The following is a 22,871-nucleotide window of genomic DNA, read 5'->3' on the forward strand; positions in this document are numbered from 1 at the left end:
TGAAAGGTTCTATTGTTGTGTCCAACTCTTTGCAGCATACTAGGTGCTTCCCTGTCCTTTACCATCTCCTGGGTTTGCTCACTCATGTCCATTGAGTTGATGCCACCATCCAACCATCTCATCCTCTGTTGTCCCCTTTTCCTCCTGTCCTCAATCTCACAGTCCTCCTCGTACATTCCTTTAATCTGGAAAACTCTAAGACTGACTGTGCTTAAGTGAAAGAGGACAGTGAAAAAGCTGGCTTAAAGCTCAACATTCAGAAAATGAAGATTATGGCATCCAGTCCCATCACTTCATGGCAAGTAGATGGGGAAACAGTGGAAACAGTGTCAGACTGGGGGGCTCCAAAATAACTGCAGATGATGATTGCAGTCATGAAATTCAAAGATGCTTACTCCTTGGAAGGAAAGTTATGACTAACCTAGATAGCATATTAAAGAGCCGAGACATTACTTTTCCAACAAAGGTCCATCTAGTCAAGGCTATGGTTTTTCCAGTGGTCATGTATAGATGTGAGAGTTGGACTATAAAGAAAGCTGAGCACCAAAGAATTGATGCTTTTGAACTGTAGTGTTGGAGAAGACTCTTGAGAGTCCCTTGGACTGCAAGAAGATCCAACCAGTCCATCCTAAAGGAGATCAGTCCTGGGTGTTCATTGGAAGGACTGATGTTGAAGCTGAAACTCCAATCCTTTGGCCACCTGATGCAAAGAGCTGACTCGTTTGAAAAGACCATGATACTGGAAAAGATTGAAGGCAGGAGGAGAAGGGAACAACAGAGAATGAGATGGTTGGATGGCATCACTGATTCAATGGACATGAGTTTGGGTGAACTCTGGGAGTTGGTGATGGACAGGGAAGCCTGGTGTGCAATGGTTCATGGGGTCGCAAAAGAGTTGGACACAACTGAGCAACTGAAATGAACTGAACTGAACTGACTCTGCTTATCTTTTTAACTGAGCCAGCTACAAAAGGGACATGAGTTTCAAGGAAACACGCCAATTCCACAAAACAACAGCTTCTTATCTTGGTCACACTCTGTCAACTGAAGGAAGGGCATTATCTAAGGAGAGATTACAAAGTATCCCCAATTATCCAAGACAAACCATTGAAAGACAATGTCTGTGATTAACTGGATATTGTAGATAACAGGTATCAAATTCTCCTGACTTAGCAAGACCTCTATATAGATAGACAACATCAAACATGTCAGATTCACGCCCAGGGGACACAGAAACCAAAACAGTTTTCAGCATCTCAAAATAGCTCTCTGCATTTACCTCTAACATCCCAGATTATCATAAACTTTATATGTACAAGACAGGTTGAGGCCATGATACAGGGCAGTGGTTCTCAAAGTGGCAAGGGAGCACAATTTTGCCGCCAAGAGACACCTGGCAACCACTGGAGACACTCTTGGCTGCCACCCCAGAGGCTGCTCCTGGACTCTCAGGGCAGAGTGCAGGGATGTTCCTAAACCCTACAGTGCAAAGAACTCCCCCAAACAGAGCATTTACTGCTGAGGCTGAGAAACACTGCTCTCGGGACAGTTACTCAAGGATATGGCACACAGTGAAGGCCAACTGGCCCTCCGAGACCATCACCTGATCCCAGACACAAGGCTCACAGCCTCGTTTCTCAGAGCACCCGCAGTCCAGGGCTGGGGCAGACCTTAATCTTCATCTGGGGGCCTAAGCCTCTCTTTTCAGAAGATGAAGCTGGGGGTCACAGTGTAAAGAGCACAGGGCTGGTCAGTGGTGGAAGAGGAACTGGACTCTGCTCCCCCGTGTCAGTGCAAGCAGGTGACGGCAGGAATCAGGAGGCAGAAGCACAGAGGGGCCAGGAGCAGCGCTGGTCACTGACACTGGGGCGCGCTGCTATAAGCTCTGGGCGACTATTACATCCATGACAGATAAGCTGGATCCAGTCCTGCCACAAATTATCAACAATCAAAAAAGTAACTTGGGGGAGTTCTCTGGCAGCCTAGTAGTTAGGATTCGGCACTCTCACTGCTGGGCCCGGGTCCTCCCTGGTCAGGGAACTAAGATCCCACAAGCTGTGAGGCATGGAAATAAAAAGAAATTTTAATTCGTTAATCATTACCTACGGGCTTCCCTGGTGGCTCAGTGGTAAAGAATTCGCCTGCCAGCGCAGGAGAAGTGATTTCAATCCCTGGGTCAGGAAGATCCCCTGGAAAAGAAACTGGCAACCCACTCCAGTATTCTTGCCTGGGAAACCCCATGGACAGAGGAGCCTGGTGGGCTACAGTCTATAGGGTCACAAAAGAGTTGGACACAACTTTGAGACTAAACAACAACAATCATTACCTAACACTGTTTGAATGAATAAACCCAGAATTTAGAGACAAGGAATGCAATTATAACTTTCAAATAGTAAAAAAGTAGAAAAGGTAGTCAGAAAAATAAGTTTTCCATTTGTAAGCTACGCAAGTTAACCTTCACAGGGTCGCGATAACAATTTGCCATCTCCTTTTAAGTTCTATATGTGTCCACTTATAAAAGTTGTAGAAAACAATTGCACACCCTGTGTTAAACAGGACCCTGGGTTACAATATGCTACCACTTACCCATAGCTCAGTAACATGCACAACAACGTGTAAGGAACTGAGCAGGCATTATAAAAATAACGAAGAAAATAAAGTCCAGAGAACTGATATCCCAGGAAGTGGACTAGCTGGGCATAAAAATCCACTCTGTATTACTATTAATCTATTATTAACAACAGTGACTATAGATAAGAAAAATTCACTAATTTCACAGTTTAAACCAATCTCTGACAGCCAGCTTTTGCTTAGGACACAGTAAACTGAAAAGAGCGACACCTCCATTCTTTAAAAAGAAGCAGGCAGATAATTTGAAAAATCACAACTTATCCTGAACACATCAGAGTTGAGGTTGCAGAATCAACTGACTGACAGGAAAAAATAGGAAAAGGCAGGGGCTGCAAGGAGAAATGGGAGGCCAGCACCTGCTCCCCAAGGGTGGACACTGGACACCAGACAGGCCAGCCAGGAAAATTCAGCTAAAAAGCACAGCAAACTGCCAGACGAGCAGCTGGTTGGTGCTGATGGTGGGCGGAGGGGCTGGCTGCAAAAGAAAGGTGGTGGGGGGGAGACAAGAGGGAGGAAATGGAACTTTTCCACATCTTCACTGTGGTGGTAACGTGACTGCATGCATTTGTCAAAACTTGCAGGATTCCAACAAGGTGAAAAAAAAAAGCTGTAAGGCGAGTTTCCCACAGGTAAGTTTAGAAGGCAGAGATCTATCTGACAGCTAACCAACGTATCTGCTGGTGGAACGGTCTTGGTGTCTGAGACACGGAAGGCCCCGAGGCCTCGGGGGAGCAGCAGTAAACACCAACACAAGTGCATAAACGTTGCATCACGTTCATCAGCCTGTAAGTGGAATGCAGACATGCCCACTTCTGACTCTTCGTGAGAGCTCCTAAGTGAGCCACTCCAGGTAGGGAAAAACAAAGCCAAGTTGAGCTTGTCAACTGAGCAACAGGCTGGCTTTACCCACTGGCCCATGACCTCACTACTGCACACCAGCTAGCAATTGAAGCAATTCAAAATAACAACTCAGCAGAATGGAAAGTCACACACATCACAGACTTTAGGAGTCACTTGCAAACAGCAGAAAATCTAATCATCAAATTTGCAAGCATTAAACATTCCGCTAAAAAAGAGACCCCAGGGACTTCCCTGGTGGTCCAGTGGCTAAGACTCTGCACTCCCAATTCGGATGATCCAAGTTCCACCCATGATCAGGGAACTAAATCTCACACACTGCAACTAAAGATCCCACGTGCCACCAAATAAATAAACTAAGACCTGGGGCAGCCAAATACCCAAGTATTTATTTAAAGAAGTGCCAGGAGCCAGCATGAGGAGCCCCGCCCATGGCAAAGGTCATGAGGTTAAGGGGCCCGACAGGCAAAGGCGAGTCGGGCCTTAAGGGAGCCTCGCTGAATCTGCTCGTGCATCTGCCCCCAAAACCAGAGTCTGCCTGCCTTGCTGCATTTTGCCTTTCACCTACACTTCTGACATTACGGGGGGCTGTCCCCCACCACCTCTCTCTGTAAAGGAGTTAACTTAGGACTCCAGTTAATAAATCTCCTGGGCGTGGTCCAAAAACTCCTCTGATGGCTCTCTAGCCTACCTGACAGGATTATCTAGCCACATGTGATTGTTTACAGCCTCCCAACCGTGAGAGGCACAAGATGCTTTAAACTTTCTAAAAACAGATTCTTTTGAGAAGTTAGAAAATTATTAGTATAATATTAGTGAGTTAGTTAGAAATTATGTTGGTGAGGGGTTTCATTGCTGAGTTAATGATTGCCGCCAGCCTCCATATCCTTAGGCACCTGGGAGTATATTAATCAATGTAACTGGAATGTAGAAAAAGAAATATAGTACTTTTGATGTTAGCAATACTAGACTTTTTGAGTTAATGAATTTTCTCTTTTGTTATAGATCACTGTACTCCTCTTTCTTTGTTATAAATCACTGTGTCCTTGCTATCTAAAAATGTAACTTCTTCACTATCTTAAGACTAAATAGATCTTAAGGGGAACAAGTTTTCTGATCGATTAACCTTTATCAATAGAAAGAAAGGTGTAAAATGTTCATCGGTCTCCAGACCAGAAGATATTGTAAAACAAATGTAAGACCCTTGTAAGAACAAAGATATGCTGAGAACACATTTATCTTTATGTACAACTAAAAGTATAAAAGTGGATTTGGAAAATAAAGAAATGGACCAGTTCCTGGAAAGACTGGTTTCCCCCATGTGGTCTTTACTCGTTCTCTTCTTTTCTGGCTGAATTCCCATCTGGAGCGTGGAGGCTCGCCTTGTCTACTTACTTGCCCTGGCTTCTAAGACCCATGCGAGAGGGAGCCCAAGGTGGGGCACCCTCCGCTATTCAAGTTGGCACCGGTGGCCTACGTAGGTGATGCAAACTCCTTGTCTTGGAGTTTTATTGGTTTTCCACGTAAACCAAGTTATTCAGCCTCTTTTCTCTACTTATTTTCCTACTACACTATTTCTTTCTAATCTCCCTCCATATCTTTAATTAAGCAATTAATTCCTCAGATGCCGACGCCATCTCTGCTTCGAATTCCCTGGATCCACCAGTGCTGGACCCCGGCAAAAGAGAAAAGATATCTTATAGAAATTTTAGAAGGTGGAGCAGTGCAAGCCTCAACCAGCTGAAGAGGCTATGATGAAAGTGCATGAGGCCGTCCTCCAGCAGACAAAGGCCAAATCAAGATTGGACGACACCTGGGTCTCAACATCTGCCCATGAAGAATATCACCAGCTCTTAAAGGCTTATGAAGAAATTGTCTACATGAGATCTACTGCCTTAGGATTTCAGTAGATAAAGAAAAATAACATTTCCCCTCTATTTAAAAGCAGAGAATCACCCTAAGAGGAGCATAGCATACAACAGATGAAAGAACAATGTAAAAAAGTAAGTCATAGCACTATAACTATTTCACTGACTTCAGAACAAAGGGCCTTAATACTCACTAGTATATACCACGTTCCACTATATCAGCATTAATTATTTAGTCATCTGGCTTTATCCTTTACAGCAGTTTTGCCGTTAGAACTCTATCTAATCGTAACTATAATCTTTGGGGAAAACTCATTAAAGAGACAATTTAGATGTTTTGGAATTCTTTAATTACAACAGCACGTCGATGGACGTGAGTTTGAGTGAACTCCAGGAGTTGGTGATGGACAGGGAGGCCTGGCATGCTGCAATTCATGGGGTCGTAAAGAGTTGGACACGACTGAACTGAACTGAATTACAACAGCAAAACAAGAGCAAGAGCCTACCTGAAGCTCTGCTTAAGGCTTTTACTTTAGGCGGATATAAGTAAATGACAATGATGCCAGGCAATAAGTAGCTAAACACACAGTTTTGACTTCTGTCAACATACAGAACTGAACAGAACATGCAGCGCCATCCTGCTTCCTAAGGTGAGCGGCTCACACTCACTGATGCCTTCTTATCAGAATCACCCAGGTGATGCTCCACCACACACACCCGGTCCGACCCCATCCACTGAGTCAGCGTCTCCAGGGCAGGAGCCTATCTGAACCAGAGGTGTTCATGCGCACACACCCTGACTGTGATTACTGCTCTGGAATACATTCCGGAAAGTCACTATGTTCACAGGGAATTACTCACTTGTTACGATTCCGGCCAAAGCAAAAACAAATTGATTTTCATCAGAATCCAGCTCCTTAACATCCCCATCCAGTGACTTCACAAAACTCTCCATTGTTTGACCAGTGATGTTGAAAAACTTCAAAGCTTTATCCTGAAAGTTTAGAAATGAGAACGTCACAACCTTTCAGGGCTACCAGCAGGAAAACACTTTCAAAGTGAAGGACACAGAAAACTCCAGTTTTAATTACAGAAGCAGTATTTTAAAATCTGTTCCCTCGATAAAACTTCCTGTTGAAAAGATCAAGAAAAAAGAGGTTTGGGGCATATAGAAAAATTACCCTGAAGACTGATATAGTAGTAGTTAGTAGTAGTTAAGTCGCTAAGTTGTATCCAACTCTTGTAACCCCATGGACTGCAGCCTGCCAGGCTCCTCTGTCCATGGGATTCTCCAGGCAAGAATACTGGAGCGGGTTGCCATTTCCTTCTCCAGGGGATCTTCCCGACCCAGGAATCGAACCTGGGTCTCCTGCATTGCAGGCAGATTTTTTTACCGACTGAGCTATAAGGGAAGCCCATACATATGGGAAACAGTTCAAATTTATACAATGACAGAAGTACTTGGACAAGTTCACCCAAAAATATACTAGAAATATACCAGAAAACTAGGTTATCTATTCTAGGCATGAAACCAGAGGTTTTCAAACCTTTGGCAGAAATTATTTTTCAAATAAAATCTTATATGAAACCTCAACACATAAAAGACAGCAAACAGGCTCATCTGGCATTTAAGACTCTTTGTGACCCCATGGACTGTAGCCCACCAGGCTCTTCTGTCCATGGGATTTCCCAGGTCAGAAGACTGGAATGGGCTGCCATTTCCCTTCCAGGAGATCTTCCTGATCCAGCGATCAAATGTGGGTCTCCTGCATGGAAGCCCATTTAAGTCTCCCTTCCTCAGCAAAAAGAGTTTCCAAGTTCACAGAGCCCTGAAAGCACTTCCTTGGGGGAAGGAGGAAGAAGAGGCAGGGTTCTAAGAAACAGTCTGAAAACCAGAGCCTGTACAATGGCACAAGAGAACTACACGAGGTGATATGAATATCTTTACCGGATTGGGAGATACTATACACCTCCAAAACTTAGCTGAAGAGCACTAAGTTGTACACTTACAATAAATGAATTTTATGATACATAAGTTATACCTCAAGAAAGCTCAATAAACTTTAAAATACACTTAGTCCCTCCGCCATTTCTATCTCTACAAGTGACGAGTAAGTACTATATGGCCCTCCCACCAACCATCTACCTGGGTGTTTATTTCCATCCAGGACCACACGATCCCCCAGAGTCAGGGCACAGTCTTCCTAGGCTGTCATCCTCTTGGCTGGGGAGGCCATCCTGCCACCAGTCATGCTTCGGCCACACAGCTCTCCCACTTCCCATCCCCCTATTCTATCACTTGGGGGGGACGGGGGAGGGGCGGCTCCGATGTCTTCCTGGCCAGTCTCCACATCCACAGCCTCACCCTCCCTCCATCCTCATTCACTGTCAGGCTAAGCTGCCCAAATTCTCTTGTCACGTTTTCATTCAAAGAGCCTTAAGGAATCCTGCCCCAGAGGCTTTAGGAATCTGCCCTGGACTGCTCCATCAACACACTCACCCCCACCCTGTGTCAGGAGACTCACACACGCTCCCTGCGTCTCACTCAGGCCTGAGTACCCTTCTCTCCTCCTGAGCCACCCTCCTCACTTCCTGTTACTGCTGCTGTGCCAGTGAATCAAGGTTCATGTCAAATCTCTCTTCCCCTGTGAAGTTCCTTGACATGTGTGTGCACATGCTATTAACATCTATTTTATATACAGATATGATAAATAACACAAGGGCTTCCCTGGTGGTGCAATGGTAAAGAATCCACCTGCCAACGCAAGAGACGCGGGTTCGATCCCTGGAGAAGGAAATGACAACCCACGCCAGTATTCTTGCCTGGGAAATCCATGGACAGGGGAGCCTGGTAGGCTACAGTCCATGGGATTGCAAAAGAGTTGGACTCAACTCAGCAACTAAACAACAACAAAATATTACATAACACTGAGGCAATGAAATATTATCTCACCCCTGGAAGTAAGGTATATGACTTCCCTGGTGGCTCAGATGGTAAAGCATCTGACTACTATGTGGGAGACCCAGGTTCGACCCCTGGGTTGGGAAGATCCTCTGGAGAAGGAAATGACAGCTCACTCCAGTACTCTTGCCTGGAGAATCCCATGGACAGAGGAGCATGGTAGGCTACAGTCCATGGGGTTACAAAGAGTCGGACATAACTAAGTGACTTCACTTGAAAAGCACTTTAAAGTCTGTTACATGTACACAGATGTCAAGTAACGACCCTGAAGTAGTGCTACCTCCACAGCACCACAAAGACTCTGGGACAGAAGGGAGCTCACTCCCTTCATTTGACACACCCCTGGATCCAGGTTACCGCAGGCCCTACACAGCTGGGATTCCAAAAGTACCTGACGAGCAAAACAAATGGGTCTAGTCTGGAGGCGCCCGAACAGAGGCACTGTGCCTTCTACGTTACACAAGCACAAATCAAGCGTCCAGCCAGCCCATGGTGTGCTCACCCCTCCCAGGATGGCCTTGACCACCTCCTCGCTGCTGGAGACACCCCACAAGATGGTGCAGGCCGCGGCGCCCATCTCTGTGCAGTACTCAGCCTGCTGCAGCAGCTGCTGCTTCGCCTCATTCAGCTGCTGTCGAAGAGCCAGCTTCTCCTGAAACCAAAACAGGATAAAATCAGAGAAATGGACAGTATTCAGCCTCAAAGCATCTCTACTGTGTTCCCCCTTTTGAAGACAACTCTTACAGAAATGAAGTGAACACAGGATATAGTAAACAGCTAGCGAATGAAAACTAGCCCAGGGTGAGGCACAAACTCATATTTTTTTAATTGCAGGGGCAAAAAGAACACTCAAAAAACATGCCACTGCATTGGAGTTTATAAATACTGCCAAAGACATGAATTCAACTCCTTCTAAGTCAGATGGGAAACGTGGCATCTCAGGTCCCAGTGGCTATACCCAGGACAGCACCGCCTACAACACTTGAAGAAATTAACAAGCCAAAACAGAAATCCTCTCATAGAGAAGTATTTCTAATGTAAAAATGCCAGGTGACACAGTCAAGAGCAGGCAGGAAAGATGGGAGCAGAAGGAGGAGAGGAGTGAGAAGGAAGGGCCTCCTGGGCATGCTCTGACCCAGCAAGCCAAGCCCAGAGTCACAGGAAGATGGAGCCCAGATTTCTCAGTCTCCCACAGCCCCCAAAGGAACAGCTGACAAGTCAGCCAGGGTTCTTAACAAGGCCGCCGCCCTCCCAATGTCACCTCTGTCCACACAAGCATTCCTAGAGGTTCGCCTTCGGGTGAATCTTGGCTGGTGGGGGCGTTCCCACCCCCCAACCATCAGTGCCAGTGTCATTCTCCATGTTTCCTGAGGTTTCCTGACTTCATAAGTGCTAGTCACTCAGTCGTGTCCAACTCTTTGAGACCCCATGGACTGGAGCCCACACCAGGCTCCTCTGTCCTAGGATTCTCCAGGCAGGAATGCTGGAGTGGGTTGCCATGCCCTCTTCCAGGGGATCTTCCCAACCCAGGGATTTAATCCGGGACTCCCACACTGCAGGTGGATTCTTTACCATCTGAGCCACCACACAGTCATATCTACTTGAGAAAAATGGTCCCTGAGCCTAGGACACTTGCTAAAACTGCTTTATGTGATTTATTAACTCTGGGTGTTTAATATCTGCCTTCATCAGGACGGAAGCCTGGTTCTTAAATGTGCACTTCAGCCACTCAAGCTGTGGTGACATATGCAAACACTGACTCACAGCCTATCCTTCAGAATTCCAGCTTTTCTCACAACTGAAGCAGGCTGCACTGTGATTAGGCTGGTTATCTTGGCTCTTCTGTAAGATCAACGAGAACTGTTGGGAATGACCATCAGAACTGTCTTTGGCGGTCACATCTGGCGGGTGCAGGCAGATGTGCCCTGACACAGGGCTGTACAAACTGTACAATGATATCAAGAACTCAAAGAAAATAATTCCATTCACACCTCTCACCTAGAACATATCGAGAGCACTTTATCTTTTAATTAATTAATTTTTAATCGGAGGATAGCTGCTTTACAACATTGTGCTGGTTTCTGCCAGACATCAACATGAATCAGCCATAGGCGCACACATGTCCCCTTCCTCCTGAGCCCTTCCCACCTCCCACTCCACCCCACCCGTCTAGGATGTCACAGAGCACCAGGCTGAGCTCCCTGAGTCACACGGCGAATTCCCACTGGCTATCTATTTTACATGTAGTGAGGTATATGTTTCCACAACTCTCTCCATCTGTCCCACCCTCTCCTTCCCCAACTGTGTCCAAAAGTCTGTTCTCTACGTCTGGATCTCCACTGCTGCCCTGAAAATAGGCTCATCAGTATCATCTTTCTAGATTCCGTATATGTGTTACTATACAATATTTATATCGTATATAATACAAACCTTTCTCTTTCTGAACTACTTCTCTCTGTATAATAGGCTCTATGTTCCTCCACCTCTTTAGGACCGACTCAAATGTGTTCCTTTTATAGCTGACTAATATTCCACTGTATACATGTACCATAATTTCTGTATCCATTCATCTGGTGATGGACATCTAGGTCACTTCCATGTCCTAACTACTGCAAGTAGTGCTGCAGTGAACACTGGGGTGCGTGCGCTTTCTTCAATTATGGTTTCTTCAGGGTATATGCCCAGTAGTGGAATTGTTGGCTCATATGGTAGTTCTATTCCTATTTTGTTAAGGAATCTCCATACGGCTCTCCATAATGGCTGTATCACTTTACATTCCCACCAACAGTGCAAGAGGGTGCCCTTTTCTCCATACCCTCTCTCCAGCATTTACTGTTTGTAGATTTTTTTTGATGATGGCCATTCTGATCAGTGTGAGGTGATATCTCATTGTAGTTTTGGTTTGCATTTCTCTAATAATGAACAATGTTGAGATGAAAACACATCTTTTCATGTGCTTATTAGCCATCTGGATATCTTCTCTGGATAAGTCTTTTTAGGTCTTCTGCCCAATTTTTGATTGGGTTGTTTGTTTTTCTGGTATTGAGCTCCATGAGCTGCTTATATATTTTGGAGATTAATCTTGTCAGTTGTTTCACTTGCTACTATTTTCTTCCATTCTGAGGGTTGTCTTTTCATCTTGTTTATAGTTCCCTTTGCCATGCAAAAGCTTTAAGTTTAATTAGGTCCCCTTTGTTTATTTCTGCTTTTATTTCCACTATTCTAGGAGGTGGGTCATACAGGATCTTAGTATATATTAGGAACTCATCAAATTTAACAGTTAAAAAAAAAATCCAGCTAGAAAATGGGCAAAAGACACGAACAGATATTGTATAGGAGAGAATATATAGACAACAAAAAAGCACATGAAAAGATGTTCAGCATTATTAGTGAACAGGGAAATGCAAATTAAAACTACAACACATCTATCAGAACAGCTAGAATAAAAAACAGTGAGAACACCAAATGCTAATCAGGATGTGGAGGAAGTGAATCACTCAGCACGGCTGGTGATGATATGGAAGGGCATGACCACTCTGAGAAACAACTGGGTAATTTCTTACAAAATTGAAGATGCACCTACCACGTAGCCCAGTAATTGCACTCTTGGGCATTCAGCCCAGAGAAATGGAAACATACATTCACACAAAAACCTACATACAGATGTTCATAATACCTTTATTCATAATACCCCTCCCAAAAAAGGGAAATAACCCAAATGTCCTTAAATGGGGGAATATTTAAACTGTGATATTTGTGAGGTTCATTTCTGATTTTAACTGAACTATATTATCAGTTAATTTTTCTTTAAAAATTTCCCTGAAATAATATACAATGTTTGCAACAACTTTCCGTTTATTATCAGAAAAGTAGTGACTCTTTCCTAACAGGTTAAAAACTAAATATAGATAACCAAAACTATATTTCATGACTGCAGCCGTGAAAGATGCTTGCTCCTTAGAAGAAAAGCTATGACAAGCCTAGACAGCATATTACAAAGCAGAGGTATTACTTTGCCTACAAAGATCCATCTAGTCAAAGCTATGGTTTTTCCAGCAGTCATGTATGGGTATGAGAGTCGGACAGTAAAAAAAGGCTGAGCATCAAAGAATTGATGCCTTCATACTGTGGTGTTGCAGAAGACTCGAGAGTCCCTTGGACTGCAAGGAGATCTAACCACTCAATCCTAAAGGAAGTCAGGCCTCAGTATTCATTGGAAGGACCAATGCTGAGGCTGAAACTAATACTTTGGCCACCTGATGCAAAGAACTAACTCACTGGAAAAGACCCTGATGCTGGGAAAGTTTGAAGGGAGGAGGAGAAGGGGACAATAGAAGATGGGATGGTTGGATGGCATCACCGACTCGATGCCCATGAGTTTGAGCAAGCTCCGGGAGTTGGTGACGGGCGGGGAAGCCTGGTGTGCTGCAGTCCATGGGGTCACAAAGAGTCGGACACGACTGAGCTACTGAACAACGACAAACCAAAACTAGCAGTCTGAATTTAAGTTAATATAGTATGAAAGATGCCACCCTAAGAAAACACACTGAGAATGAAGCCATAAGTAAGCCACAAACACGCAGCTCCTTGGAGGGAAGACAGGGACTCCGCCCACTGTCTGTGACCAGTCCATACACACGGGGAAGCAGGGTCAGGCACTAAAATCTCAGCCAGCAGAGACACGGTGGGAAGCCACAGCTGGCTTTATAACAACAGCACAAGCCTTCCAAAGTCATTCAGAGAGATATCCCCCAACAATTCACTGGCTCTTTCTTCTCAAGTTCAAAGGCTGCCACTGCCAGAACTCTCCCAGCCCACCTCCTAGATCACATCAAGACCCATCAAGGCTCTTCCATTGACTTCACTGAGTAAACACCTCAACGGGGTGGGGCAGGAGCCAAGCTTTGCTGGTCCCTGGGACTAAGCTCTGGGGGTGAGCGCACGTCTTTAGAATTCTGAGCGCACACTCTGACCTCTGGTCTTTCCTTACATGCTGGTTTGAGTGACGTTTGCATTCTCCCCATGACTTTTCCCCAGACTGAAGTCTTACCAGCAATACTCTAATTCAGGATCCAGTCCTGCATTCTTTCCTGGCTCCTCAACTCTAAAATAAGCCTGCAGAGTCTAGCCACACGATCTGTTCAGCCCTGGGCAGAAAAGGCAGCGGCCAGCTCCCTACAGCAGGAAGAGACAAGCCCTGTCACAGAACACTCGCAGAGCCTCCCACCCATGTTAAACAGGAGGGACTATTAAACAGGAAACTTAACTGGAAATAGTCTAACCTAAAATACGCCCACCTTTTAACTAAGGTCAAAGTGTCTGGGCAGAACCATGCTGTGACCTGACGCTACTTCACTGCAGCTGTTTGCCCTTTATTCTGGCACTTTCCCAGGGTGGCTTATTTTTAGCATAACATCTAAAATGCCAACAAAATATGCATTTTTTCCTATGCTTATCAATTTAAGAAACAAAAAATCTAAGATTCTGCCCAATTTAAGCTTCAGCCTTAGCCAAGATGTCCCGGCATTTTAAGGAGTACTGAATCAGGGGATTGCATTGTTCACATTTATCCAATTCCTTCTTGCCTGCAGGTCAACTTCTTTTGGACAATGAAACTTTAGGTCCAGACAAATTAATCATGCACCCATCTTGGTCTATCATGATCTAAACTGAGTATGACTGAGCTACAATGTCAGCTTTCAATAAGTGACATACACCCTAACAGTTCTGAGACTGAAACTCTTCCCTGATCTTCCCTACCTACTTGATATTAGAGTCTATCAGTCTGGAAGGACGTCATCATTGAGCAGTCAAGGAGAAAAGCTCCCAGGGCTCCCAGTTCTTTGACGAAACTTCAGACACATGGTCCTCTGGCCAAGCGATCTCACATTGTTGGAGCGCTTGCTGTACCCCTGGGAGTTGCAGCTTTCTGTAAGCTTGCTTTGGCTGAATCACAAAAGAAGGCATATGCAGAAATTTCTACAGACATTCCATAAAAGACTTTGCAGCAAGGAGGAAGGCTATCTTTCAGAGTGCAATGTGATTCTGGAATGTAAGGAATGTCTCTGGGTTGAGTTCCACGCAAGTTTGTCACTTACCTGTATTCCTTAACTATGAAATTATGTATATCTGGGCTAAGGAACAGTTATTCTTGATAAATAATCAAGCGCTGTGGGGAAAAAATGAAGTCTATACAAAATCCACCAGTTTGGGGAACCCTCCACTTTAGCCACAAACACTCAGAACTCAAGGAGGAGGCGTGAAACAGAGCTGAGCACACAGGCGGTGGGACCTAGCCAGGCTCCCAGCATCTCTCCAGGTTCACAGCACTTGCTGACCCAGCTGTGCTGCAGAAACCAGTGAGCGGCACGACAGTCACGAACACCTCCCAGCACACAGGCAACAACACGCCCTGGATGCTGTCACCAGTTTCTATTGTACTGTCCAAAAATAAAGACACAATCAAGCCCCAAATTCCAGCAGAAGTAGCCAAACAGCTCTAGCTTTATAGAAGAGGAAATAACTTATTCCATGAAAAGAAAATGTATAGTTTTTAAGAAATGTTATGTCTCCCCAAATATTAAAATGAAATGCAATTGGTTATTTCCAAAATATCAGAAGTGACCTCCTAATTACACATGTTTCTATTTATATATCTAACTCTAATTACAAATAATTACTACATAATTTTTTCAGGATTATTATATTATGAATTTTAATGCCATGGATTGGTCTTTTAACACAGAAATTAACAGTAAGTGACTATCAAAAGGCACCAAGTAAACAGCCTCCATGTTAAATGGTTGTCAAATCCAAATGATCAACTGTTTTCCAACCCATTCAGAATAAATACATTTAAAAATAGTGTCTTGAGGCGTAAGGGCTAGACTGCGGCCACAAACATGGCGCGGGCGCTTCCCGTGGCCTGGTGAGCATCGTACCTTCTTCTCCCTCACGCTGTCTGCTTGCACGGACTCCAGGCGGGCTCTGAAGTGCTCACAGTCCATCCTCAGTTGCTCTAACTCCTGCTCCTTCCTCTCCAGGTCTACAAGAGACACAGGAATACTCAGTATTTCAAGTCACTGATCTCTCCTGACCATGCATTTTGCTTCATTTTCTCTCAGGAAAGCCTGATTTCTTAGGTAGGATTTCTCACATAACCAGTGCTGGGATAACCAACATTCTAACATCCTGCTTTTTAAGTTTTTGTCACCTTTTTGCCCATAGCAGAAAGTACCTTCTTTGTTTTCTGCTTTTTTTTAAGACTTCGTTTCACCACCAGACTTACACTGAAGGTTCTAGGAAAGAGTGTTGTTTAAAGGAGTGCAGGCAGGGCTGGGCAGCCCAACCGTCTCGTGGCACACACTCCTATGTGCTCCATAAAAAGCAGAAGGCAGTTCAGCAAGGAGATGGTGCCAGCCGGGCTGATTCACACACTCGTCTCACCCGCTGGCAGACTGGCTCCACGACAACAGCTGCCGCCGTTGTCAATGGAGCAGTGAGGCAACAGCCACAGAGATGAGAAGAGAAAAGGCCACAGTGAGAGGCGGGGAGGAGGGCACGCTTCCTCGCCACCGTACTCGCCCAGATAATGAGTCACATGGCCAACAAAATTCCCAAAAGACATCCATGTTCATGAATCTGAAATCAACCAGATAATCAAGTTTAAATAAAAAATAGTATGCTACAGAAACACTGACATTCAGAAAGCCAAGAAAAAAGGTAACTCAGTCTTCAGTGCCTCCGGTGAACAATCACTGCTCTCTGTTTGCCAGGGCCCAGGGCTGGGGGTGGGGGGCCCCCCTCAGTGGCACACAGCATGCTCATGGCACACCCACTGACATCTGTGCATAGTCTGGTCAGCAGTAAGAGGCTGCATTTGGGGTTCACCTTTCTTGAATACTGGTTTTAAGTAAAGAAATTTAAATGGCTTATTAGTCTGCTAATTGGTTGCCTATGAAAACAGTCTCTTATTAAAGCGTTTCCCATTTAAAAAACAAAAAAAGCTTTAAGTACCTTGATCCCAAAGACTAAGATATCACGTTTCAAAGCTAACATATACCAAGACCTGAGTGGACCTGTGCTCAGAGCTACTGGTGTAACTCACTGAAGTAGGAACACTTCGGGACATTGATTCTCAGACTTTACAGCACATCAGAATCCCCTGAGAGTGGAAATCGCTCAGTTGTGTCTGACTCTTTGCGACCCCATGGACTGTAGCCCACCAGGCTCTTCTGTCCATGAAATTCTCCAAGTAAGAATACTGGAGTAGGTTGCCATTTCCAGTCACAGAGTCATGGGGTCACAGAGTCAGACACGACTAAGCAACTGACACTTTCATTACATTTTCCAGAGATCCTTTGCCAGAGCAGGAGATTAAAACCTAAAGCTAGATATTCAGTTAATGATTGTGAATCCGCTGGTAAAGCTTCTCTTAAAATGAGTTCCTTGGAAACGGATGAAGCAGCATAGGACCCCTTCTTCTCCTTCACATCAGTTCTCTTTTCTGCCCTTTTAGGATGTATCACACCCAGTATGACTTACACTGGAAATCTTTATTTTGTCCCACTAGTCCTGGCCACCCAAGAAACCAACTATACTGATCAAGTGCTATGCTTTGAAAACTACAGATCTGCGTTTTGTAACAATGTTAAATGAAAACATAGATAATTATGAGTGAAATGTGAACTGCAAATGGTCACAGACCAAAAAAAAAATTTTTTTTAAACTAAGATAAAATTATTAATAGCATAAAACTTTTTCTTTGCAGTTAACTTTTAATGTTTTCTTCTATTACTAAACTGTATATACATCAAACACGGTAAAGAAGATAGGAAATCACACTCCTACAAGTCTTACATGTAAAACTATGGAGGAATTAAGACCACCCAGAAGACTCTTTACAATAATGTCATAATCTCTCACTCTACAAAACTGCTAATGACCTTACTGTAGGTTAACACAACAAAAGGATGAGGTTAAACGGTCCGACTCAACCCCACAGTATTCAAAGGCTGTGTCAGGGTTGCCACCCACTCCCAGCTCTCAGGATGAGGCCGCCACCTGGTGGCCAAACTGGAGCACTGCCGCCACCTCCTGACAAAACTCGCTTGTTCAGCTTGGCCCCTAAAACAGGCGGGCATGCATCCTCCAGTGTACTGATAATCCCACATACTTAGAACATGAGCGACATGCCTAGGACATGGCACCTAGTGGCACTGTACAAATATCTGTCACGTAAATGAACTTCACTTCTTTACATAATCTTCTGCTAATCCTTGAAGAGAGAAAAAGCTTGGCTGTCTCATCCTTCAACAGTTTTTTTTAAAAAATCAAAGACAGAAATAATACACTAATACATACAGTGCATTATATGGTCTTCCCTGGTGGCTCAGTGGTAAAGAATTTGCCTGCCGCCGCAGGAGACGAGGGTTCAAACCCTGGGTTGGGAAGATCCACTGGAGAAGGAAATGGCAACCCCCTCCAGTATTCTTGCCTGGGAAACCCCATGGACAGAGGAGCCTGGCGGGCTACAGTCCACGGGGTTGCAAAGAGCTGGACACGACTTAGAGACTAAACAACGGGACATTATGGTCAAGACATCATCTTACCCAGTCTCAGTATTAGAACAAAAAGAGGCTGCCATCCAGCTTAGATGGGATCTCAATGGCTAAGCTTTAGCATTCAAAATGAAGGAAGAAAAATCTGTTAACTTTTAACTGAGTAAAAGGATGGCCAAGACAACTGACATATAGAAACAATCTAACTCACAGGCCATTTCAACATCTATTTATCTTCGGAAACTCAGAATTCTTCTTTGATAGCTTTAATAACATGAGAATGACTGTCAACTTATTCACAGGAAAGATACAGAGAGGCTACAGTCCACGGGGTTGCAAAGAGTCAGACACCATCTCATCTCATAGTAAGAGTCCATCCTCACCATGAGCCAAGATCTGGATGATGTATTAGTTCCCTAGACCTACCCGAACAAAGCCCACAGACTGGATGGCTTAGACCAGAAATTCACTCTCACGTTGTTCTGGAGGCTGCAGCTCAGAACTGAGGTGTCAGCAGGGACACACTTGCTCTGAAACCTGTGAAGAAGGGATCCTTCCTGGCCTCTCCCACCTGCTGGTGGCCCAGGCCTCCCTGGGTTGTGGCAGCAGAATCCCGCCTGCCTCCCCTGTGCCTGGCCTCCTCGTCTCTTCACATCACCTCCCCTCCGTGTATACTGGCCTCAGTGTCCAGCTTTCCTCTTTTAATAAGGATACCAGTCACACTGGGCTAGGACATATTCTAAAGACCTCATTTTAACCTGATCAGCCTGTCAAAATATTTAAGTTGAAAAGTAAAAAAATGAGAATATTCTAGGATTCATTAAAAAGAAAAAAAAAAACCCTCAGTTAAAGAGTTTAAATGCATTTCTAGCCAAACAACACTTTAATTAGCTGTCCAATTTTTTAAACAAACCAAAAGGAGTAGGGGAGGAGAACTGGAACAAGAATATGGAAGTAGCATTTTTTTCTTCTTGCACAGCCAAAAATCTGCTGCTTTTTCTAACGTAAAGGCCACAGGAGCACTGTTTCCTAAGAACAACATGTGACTAATACGACTCTCTCCTGAGCTGGTGCCGCCACTGTACTTGGCTCTATCTTTTCACATCTCCACACAGGAGCTCCTCAGTCTACCTGTGAATTACCAAGGAACAGGATCTGACTTTATCCTGTGTATATTCCCAGGTCACCTAGCGGAGCTTAACAAATAGCCAGCATACAATGAATACCTACCTGATTGAATATCAACTTAATTCTATCACAAAAAAACTAAGATCAATCTGGTTGAATTCAAATGAATTCTGATAAAGTGTTTCCCTAAGCAAAGAGTTAGGGACTTTTGCTTTTCATTTATTAGCATAAAGTATGTTAACAACTGGGTAGTTAGGAGTGATCTGAAAGCAGAGAGGAACTAAAGAGCCTCTTGATGAAGGTGAAAGAGGAGAGTGAAAAAAAGCCAGCTTAAAACTCCTGAACAACATTCAAAAATCTAAGACCATGGCATCCATCACTTCATGGCAAGTAGATGGGGAAAAAGTGGAAACAGTGACAGATTTTATTTTCTTGGGCTCCAAAATCACTGCAGACAGTAACTGCAGCCATGAAATTAAAAGATGCTTGTTCCTTGGAAGAAAAGCTATGACAAACCTAGACAGCATATTAAAAAGCAGAAATAGCATTTTGCCAGCGAAGGTCTGTGTAGTCAAATCTACAAGTAAGACGGTAGGTGTTGCGAGAGGGCATCAGAGGGCACACACACTGAAACCATAATCACAGAAAACTAGCCAATCTGATCACACGGACCACAGCCTCGTCTAACTCACTGAAACTAAGCCATGCCGTGTGGGGCCACGCAAGACAGGCGGGTCATGGTGGAGAGGCCTGACAGAAAGTGGTCCACTGGAGGAGGGAATGGCAAACCACTTCAGTATTCTTGCCTTGAGAACCCCATGAACAGTATGACAAGGCAAAATGATAGGATACTGAAAGGGCAACTCCCCGGGTCTGTAGGTGCCCAATAGGCTACTGGACGTCAGTGGAGAAATAACCCCAGAAAGAATGAAGGGATGGAACCAAAGCAAAAACAATACCCAGTTGTGGATGTGACTGCTGATAGAAGCAAAGTCCGATGCTATAAAGAGCAATATTGCATAGGAACCTGGAATGTTATGAATCGAGGCAAACTGGAAGTGGCCAACAAGAGATGGCAAGAATGAACGTCGACATTCTAGGAATCAGTGAACTAAAAAGGACTGGGATGGGTGAATTTGACTCAGATGACCATTATATCTACTACTGCAGGCAGGAATCCCTTAGAAGAAATGGAGTAGCCATCATGGTCAACAAAACAGTCCGAAATGCAGGACCTGGATGCAATCTCAAAATGACAGAATGATCTCTGTTCATTTCCAAGGCAAACCATTCAATATCATGGTGATCCAAGCCTATGCCCCAACCAGTAACGCTGAAGAAGCTGAAGTTGAATGGTTCTATGAAGACCTACAAGACCTTTTAGAACTAACACCCCAAAAAGATGTTCTTTTCATTACAGGGGACTGGAATGCAAAAGTAGGAAGTCAAGAAACACCTGGAGTAACAGGAAAATTTGGCCTTGGAATGCGGAATGAAGCAGGGCAAAGACTAATAGAGTTTTCCCAAGAGAACGCACTGGTCATAACAAACACTCCTTCCAACAACACAAGAGAAGACTCTACACATGGACATCACCAGATGGTCAACACCGAAATCAGATTGATTATATTCTTTGCAGCCAAAGATGGAGAAGCTCTATATAGTCAGCAAAAACAAGACCAGGAGCTGACTGTGGCTCAGATCATGAACTGCTTATTGCCAAATTCAGACTTAAATTGAAGAAAGTGGAGAAAACCGCTAGACCATTCAGGTATGACCTAAATCAAATCCTTATGATTATACAGTGGAAGTGAGAAATAGATTTAAGGGACTAGATCTGACAGACAGAGTGCCTGATGAACTATGGAATGAGGTTCGTGACATTGCACAGGAGACAGGGATCAAGATGATCCCCATGGAAAAGAAATGCAGAAAAGCAAAATGGGTGTCTGAGGAGGCCTTACAAATAGCTGTGAAAAGAAGAGAAGTGAAAAGCAAAGGAGAAAAGGAAAGATATAAGCATCTGAATGCAGAGTTCCAAAGAATACCAAAGAGAGATAAGGAAGCCTTCCTCAGCAATCAATGCAAAGAAATAGAGGAAAAGAACAGAATGGGAAAGACTAGAATCTCTTCAAGAAAATGAGAGATACCAAGGGAACATTTCATGCAAAGATGGGCTCAATAAAGGACAGAAATGGTCTGGACCTAACAGAAGCAGAAGATATTAAGAAGAGGTGGCAAGAATACACAGAAGAGCTGTACTAATAAGAGCTTCATGACCCAGATAATCATGATGATGTGATCACTCACCTAGAGCCAGACATCCTGGAATGTGAAGTCAAGTGGGCCTTAGAAAGCATCACTATGAACAAAGCTAGTGGAGGTGATGGAATTCCAGTTGAGCTATTTCAAATACTGAAAGGGCTGCACTCAATATGCCAACAAATTTGGAAAACTCAGCAGTGGCCACAGGACTGTCCAGTTAGAACTGGACATGGAACAACAGACTGGTTCCAAATAAGAAAAGGAGTATATTGTCACCCTGCTTATTTAACTTCTATGCAGAGTACATCATGAGAAACGCTGGGCTGGAAGAAGCACAACCTGGAATCAAGAATGCCAGGAGAAATATCAATAACCTCAGATATGCAGGTGACACCACTCTTATGGCAGAAAGTGAAGAAGAACTAAAAAGCCTCTTGATGAAAGTGAGAGAGTGAAAAAATTGGCTTAAAGCTCAACATTCAGAAAACTAAGATCATGGCATCTGGTCCCATCACTTCATGGGAAATAGATGGGGAAACAGTGGAAACAGTGGCTGACTTTATTTTGGGGGGGGCTCCAAAATCACTGCAGATGGTGACTGCAGCCATGAAATTAAAAGACGCTTACTCCTTGGAAGGAAAGTTATGACCAACCCAGACAGCATATTAAAGAGCCGAGACATTTCTTTGCCAACAAAGGTCCATCTAGTCAAGGCTATGGTATTTCCAGTGGTCATGTATGGATGTGAGAGTTGGACTGTGAAGAAAGCTGAGCGCCGAAGAATTGATGCTTTTGAATTGTGGTGTTGGAGAAGACTCTTGAGAGTCCCTTGGACTGCAAGGAGATCCAACCACTCCATCCTAAAGGAGATCAGTCCTGGGTGTTCATTGGAAGGACTGATGCTGAAGCTGAAACTCCAATACTTTGGCCACCTCAGGCGAAGAATTGACTCACTGGAAAAGACCCTGATGCTGGGAGAGACTGGGGGCAGGAGGGGAAGGGGACGACAGAGGATGAGATGGCTGGATGGCATCACCAACTCAATGAACATGAGTTTGAGTGAACTCCGGGAGTTGGTGATGGACAGGGAGGCCTGGCGTGCTGCGATTCACGGGGTCGCAAAGAATCGGACATGACTGAGCAACTGAACTGAACTGATGGTTTCTCCAGTAGTCATATACAGATGTGACAATTGGACCATAAATAAGGCTGATTGCTGAAGAATTAATGCTTTCAAATTGTGGTGCTAGAGAAGACTCTTGAGAGTCCCTTGGACAGCAAGCATATCAAACCAGTCAACCCTAAAGGAAATCAACCCTGAATATTCATTGGAAGGACTGATGCAGAGGCCACCTGATACGAAATTGGAGAAGAAGGGGGCAACAGAGGATGAGATGGTTGGATGGCATCACCAACTCAATGGGCAAGAATGTGAGCAAGCTCTGGGAGATAGTGGAGGACAAGGGAGCCTAGCATGCTGCCGTCCCTGGGGTTGCAGAGTCAGACATAACTGTGCAACTTAACAACTACATGTCTCTACCGCTTCCACCTTGGCTAGCTATCTGCTCCTCAGCCCATAAGCCCCTAACAGTCAATTTT

The 22,871-nt window shown here is 44.4% G+C and overlaps 1 protein-coding gene across 1 annotated transcript in view; it reads right to left on the minus strand.

Moving 5' to 3' along the window:
- HSF2BP (heat shock transcription factor 2 binding protein) overlaps window positions 1-22,871 on the minus strand; it is an 83,902-nt gene that overhangs the window by 52,092 nt on the left and 8,939 nt on the right. The window contains exons 3-5 of the mRNA XM_004003373.6: window positions 15,261-15,364; window positions 8,822-8,971; window positions 6,219-6,351 (exon numbers count right to left, since the gene is read on the minus strand). Coding sequence (XP_004003422.1) covers window positions 6,219-6,351; window positions 8,822-8,971; window positions 15,261-15,364 — 387 coding nt within the window. The remainder of the gene's footprint in view (window positions 1-6,218; window positions 6,352-8,821; window positions 8,972-15,260; window positions 15,365-22,871) is intronic.

This window comes from Ovis aries, chromosome 1 (assembly GCF_016772045.2).
Source record: "Ovis aries strain OAR_USU_Benz2616 breed Rambouillet chromosome 1, ARS-UI_Ramb_v3.0, whole genome shotgun sequence".
In the NCBI taxonomy this organism is placed as follows: domain Eukaryota; kingdom Metazoa; phylum Chordata; class Mammalia; order Artiodactyla; family Bovidae; genus Ovis; species Ovis aries.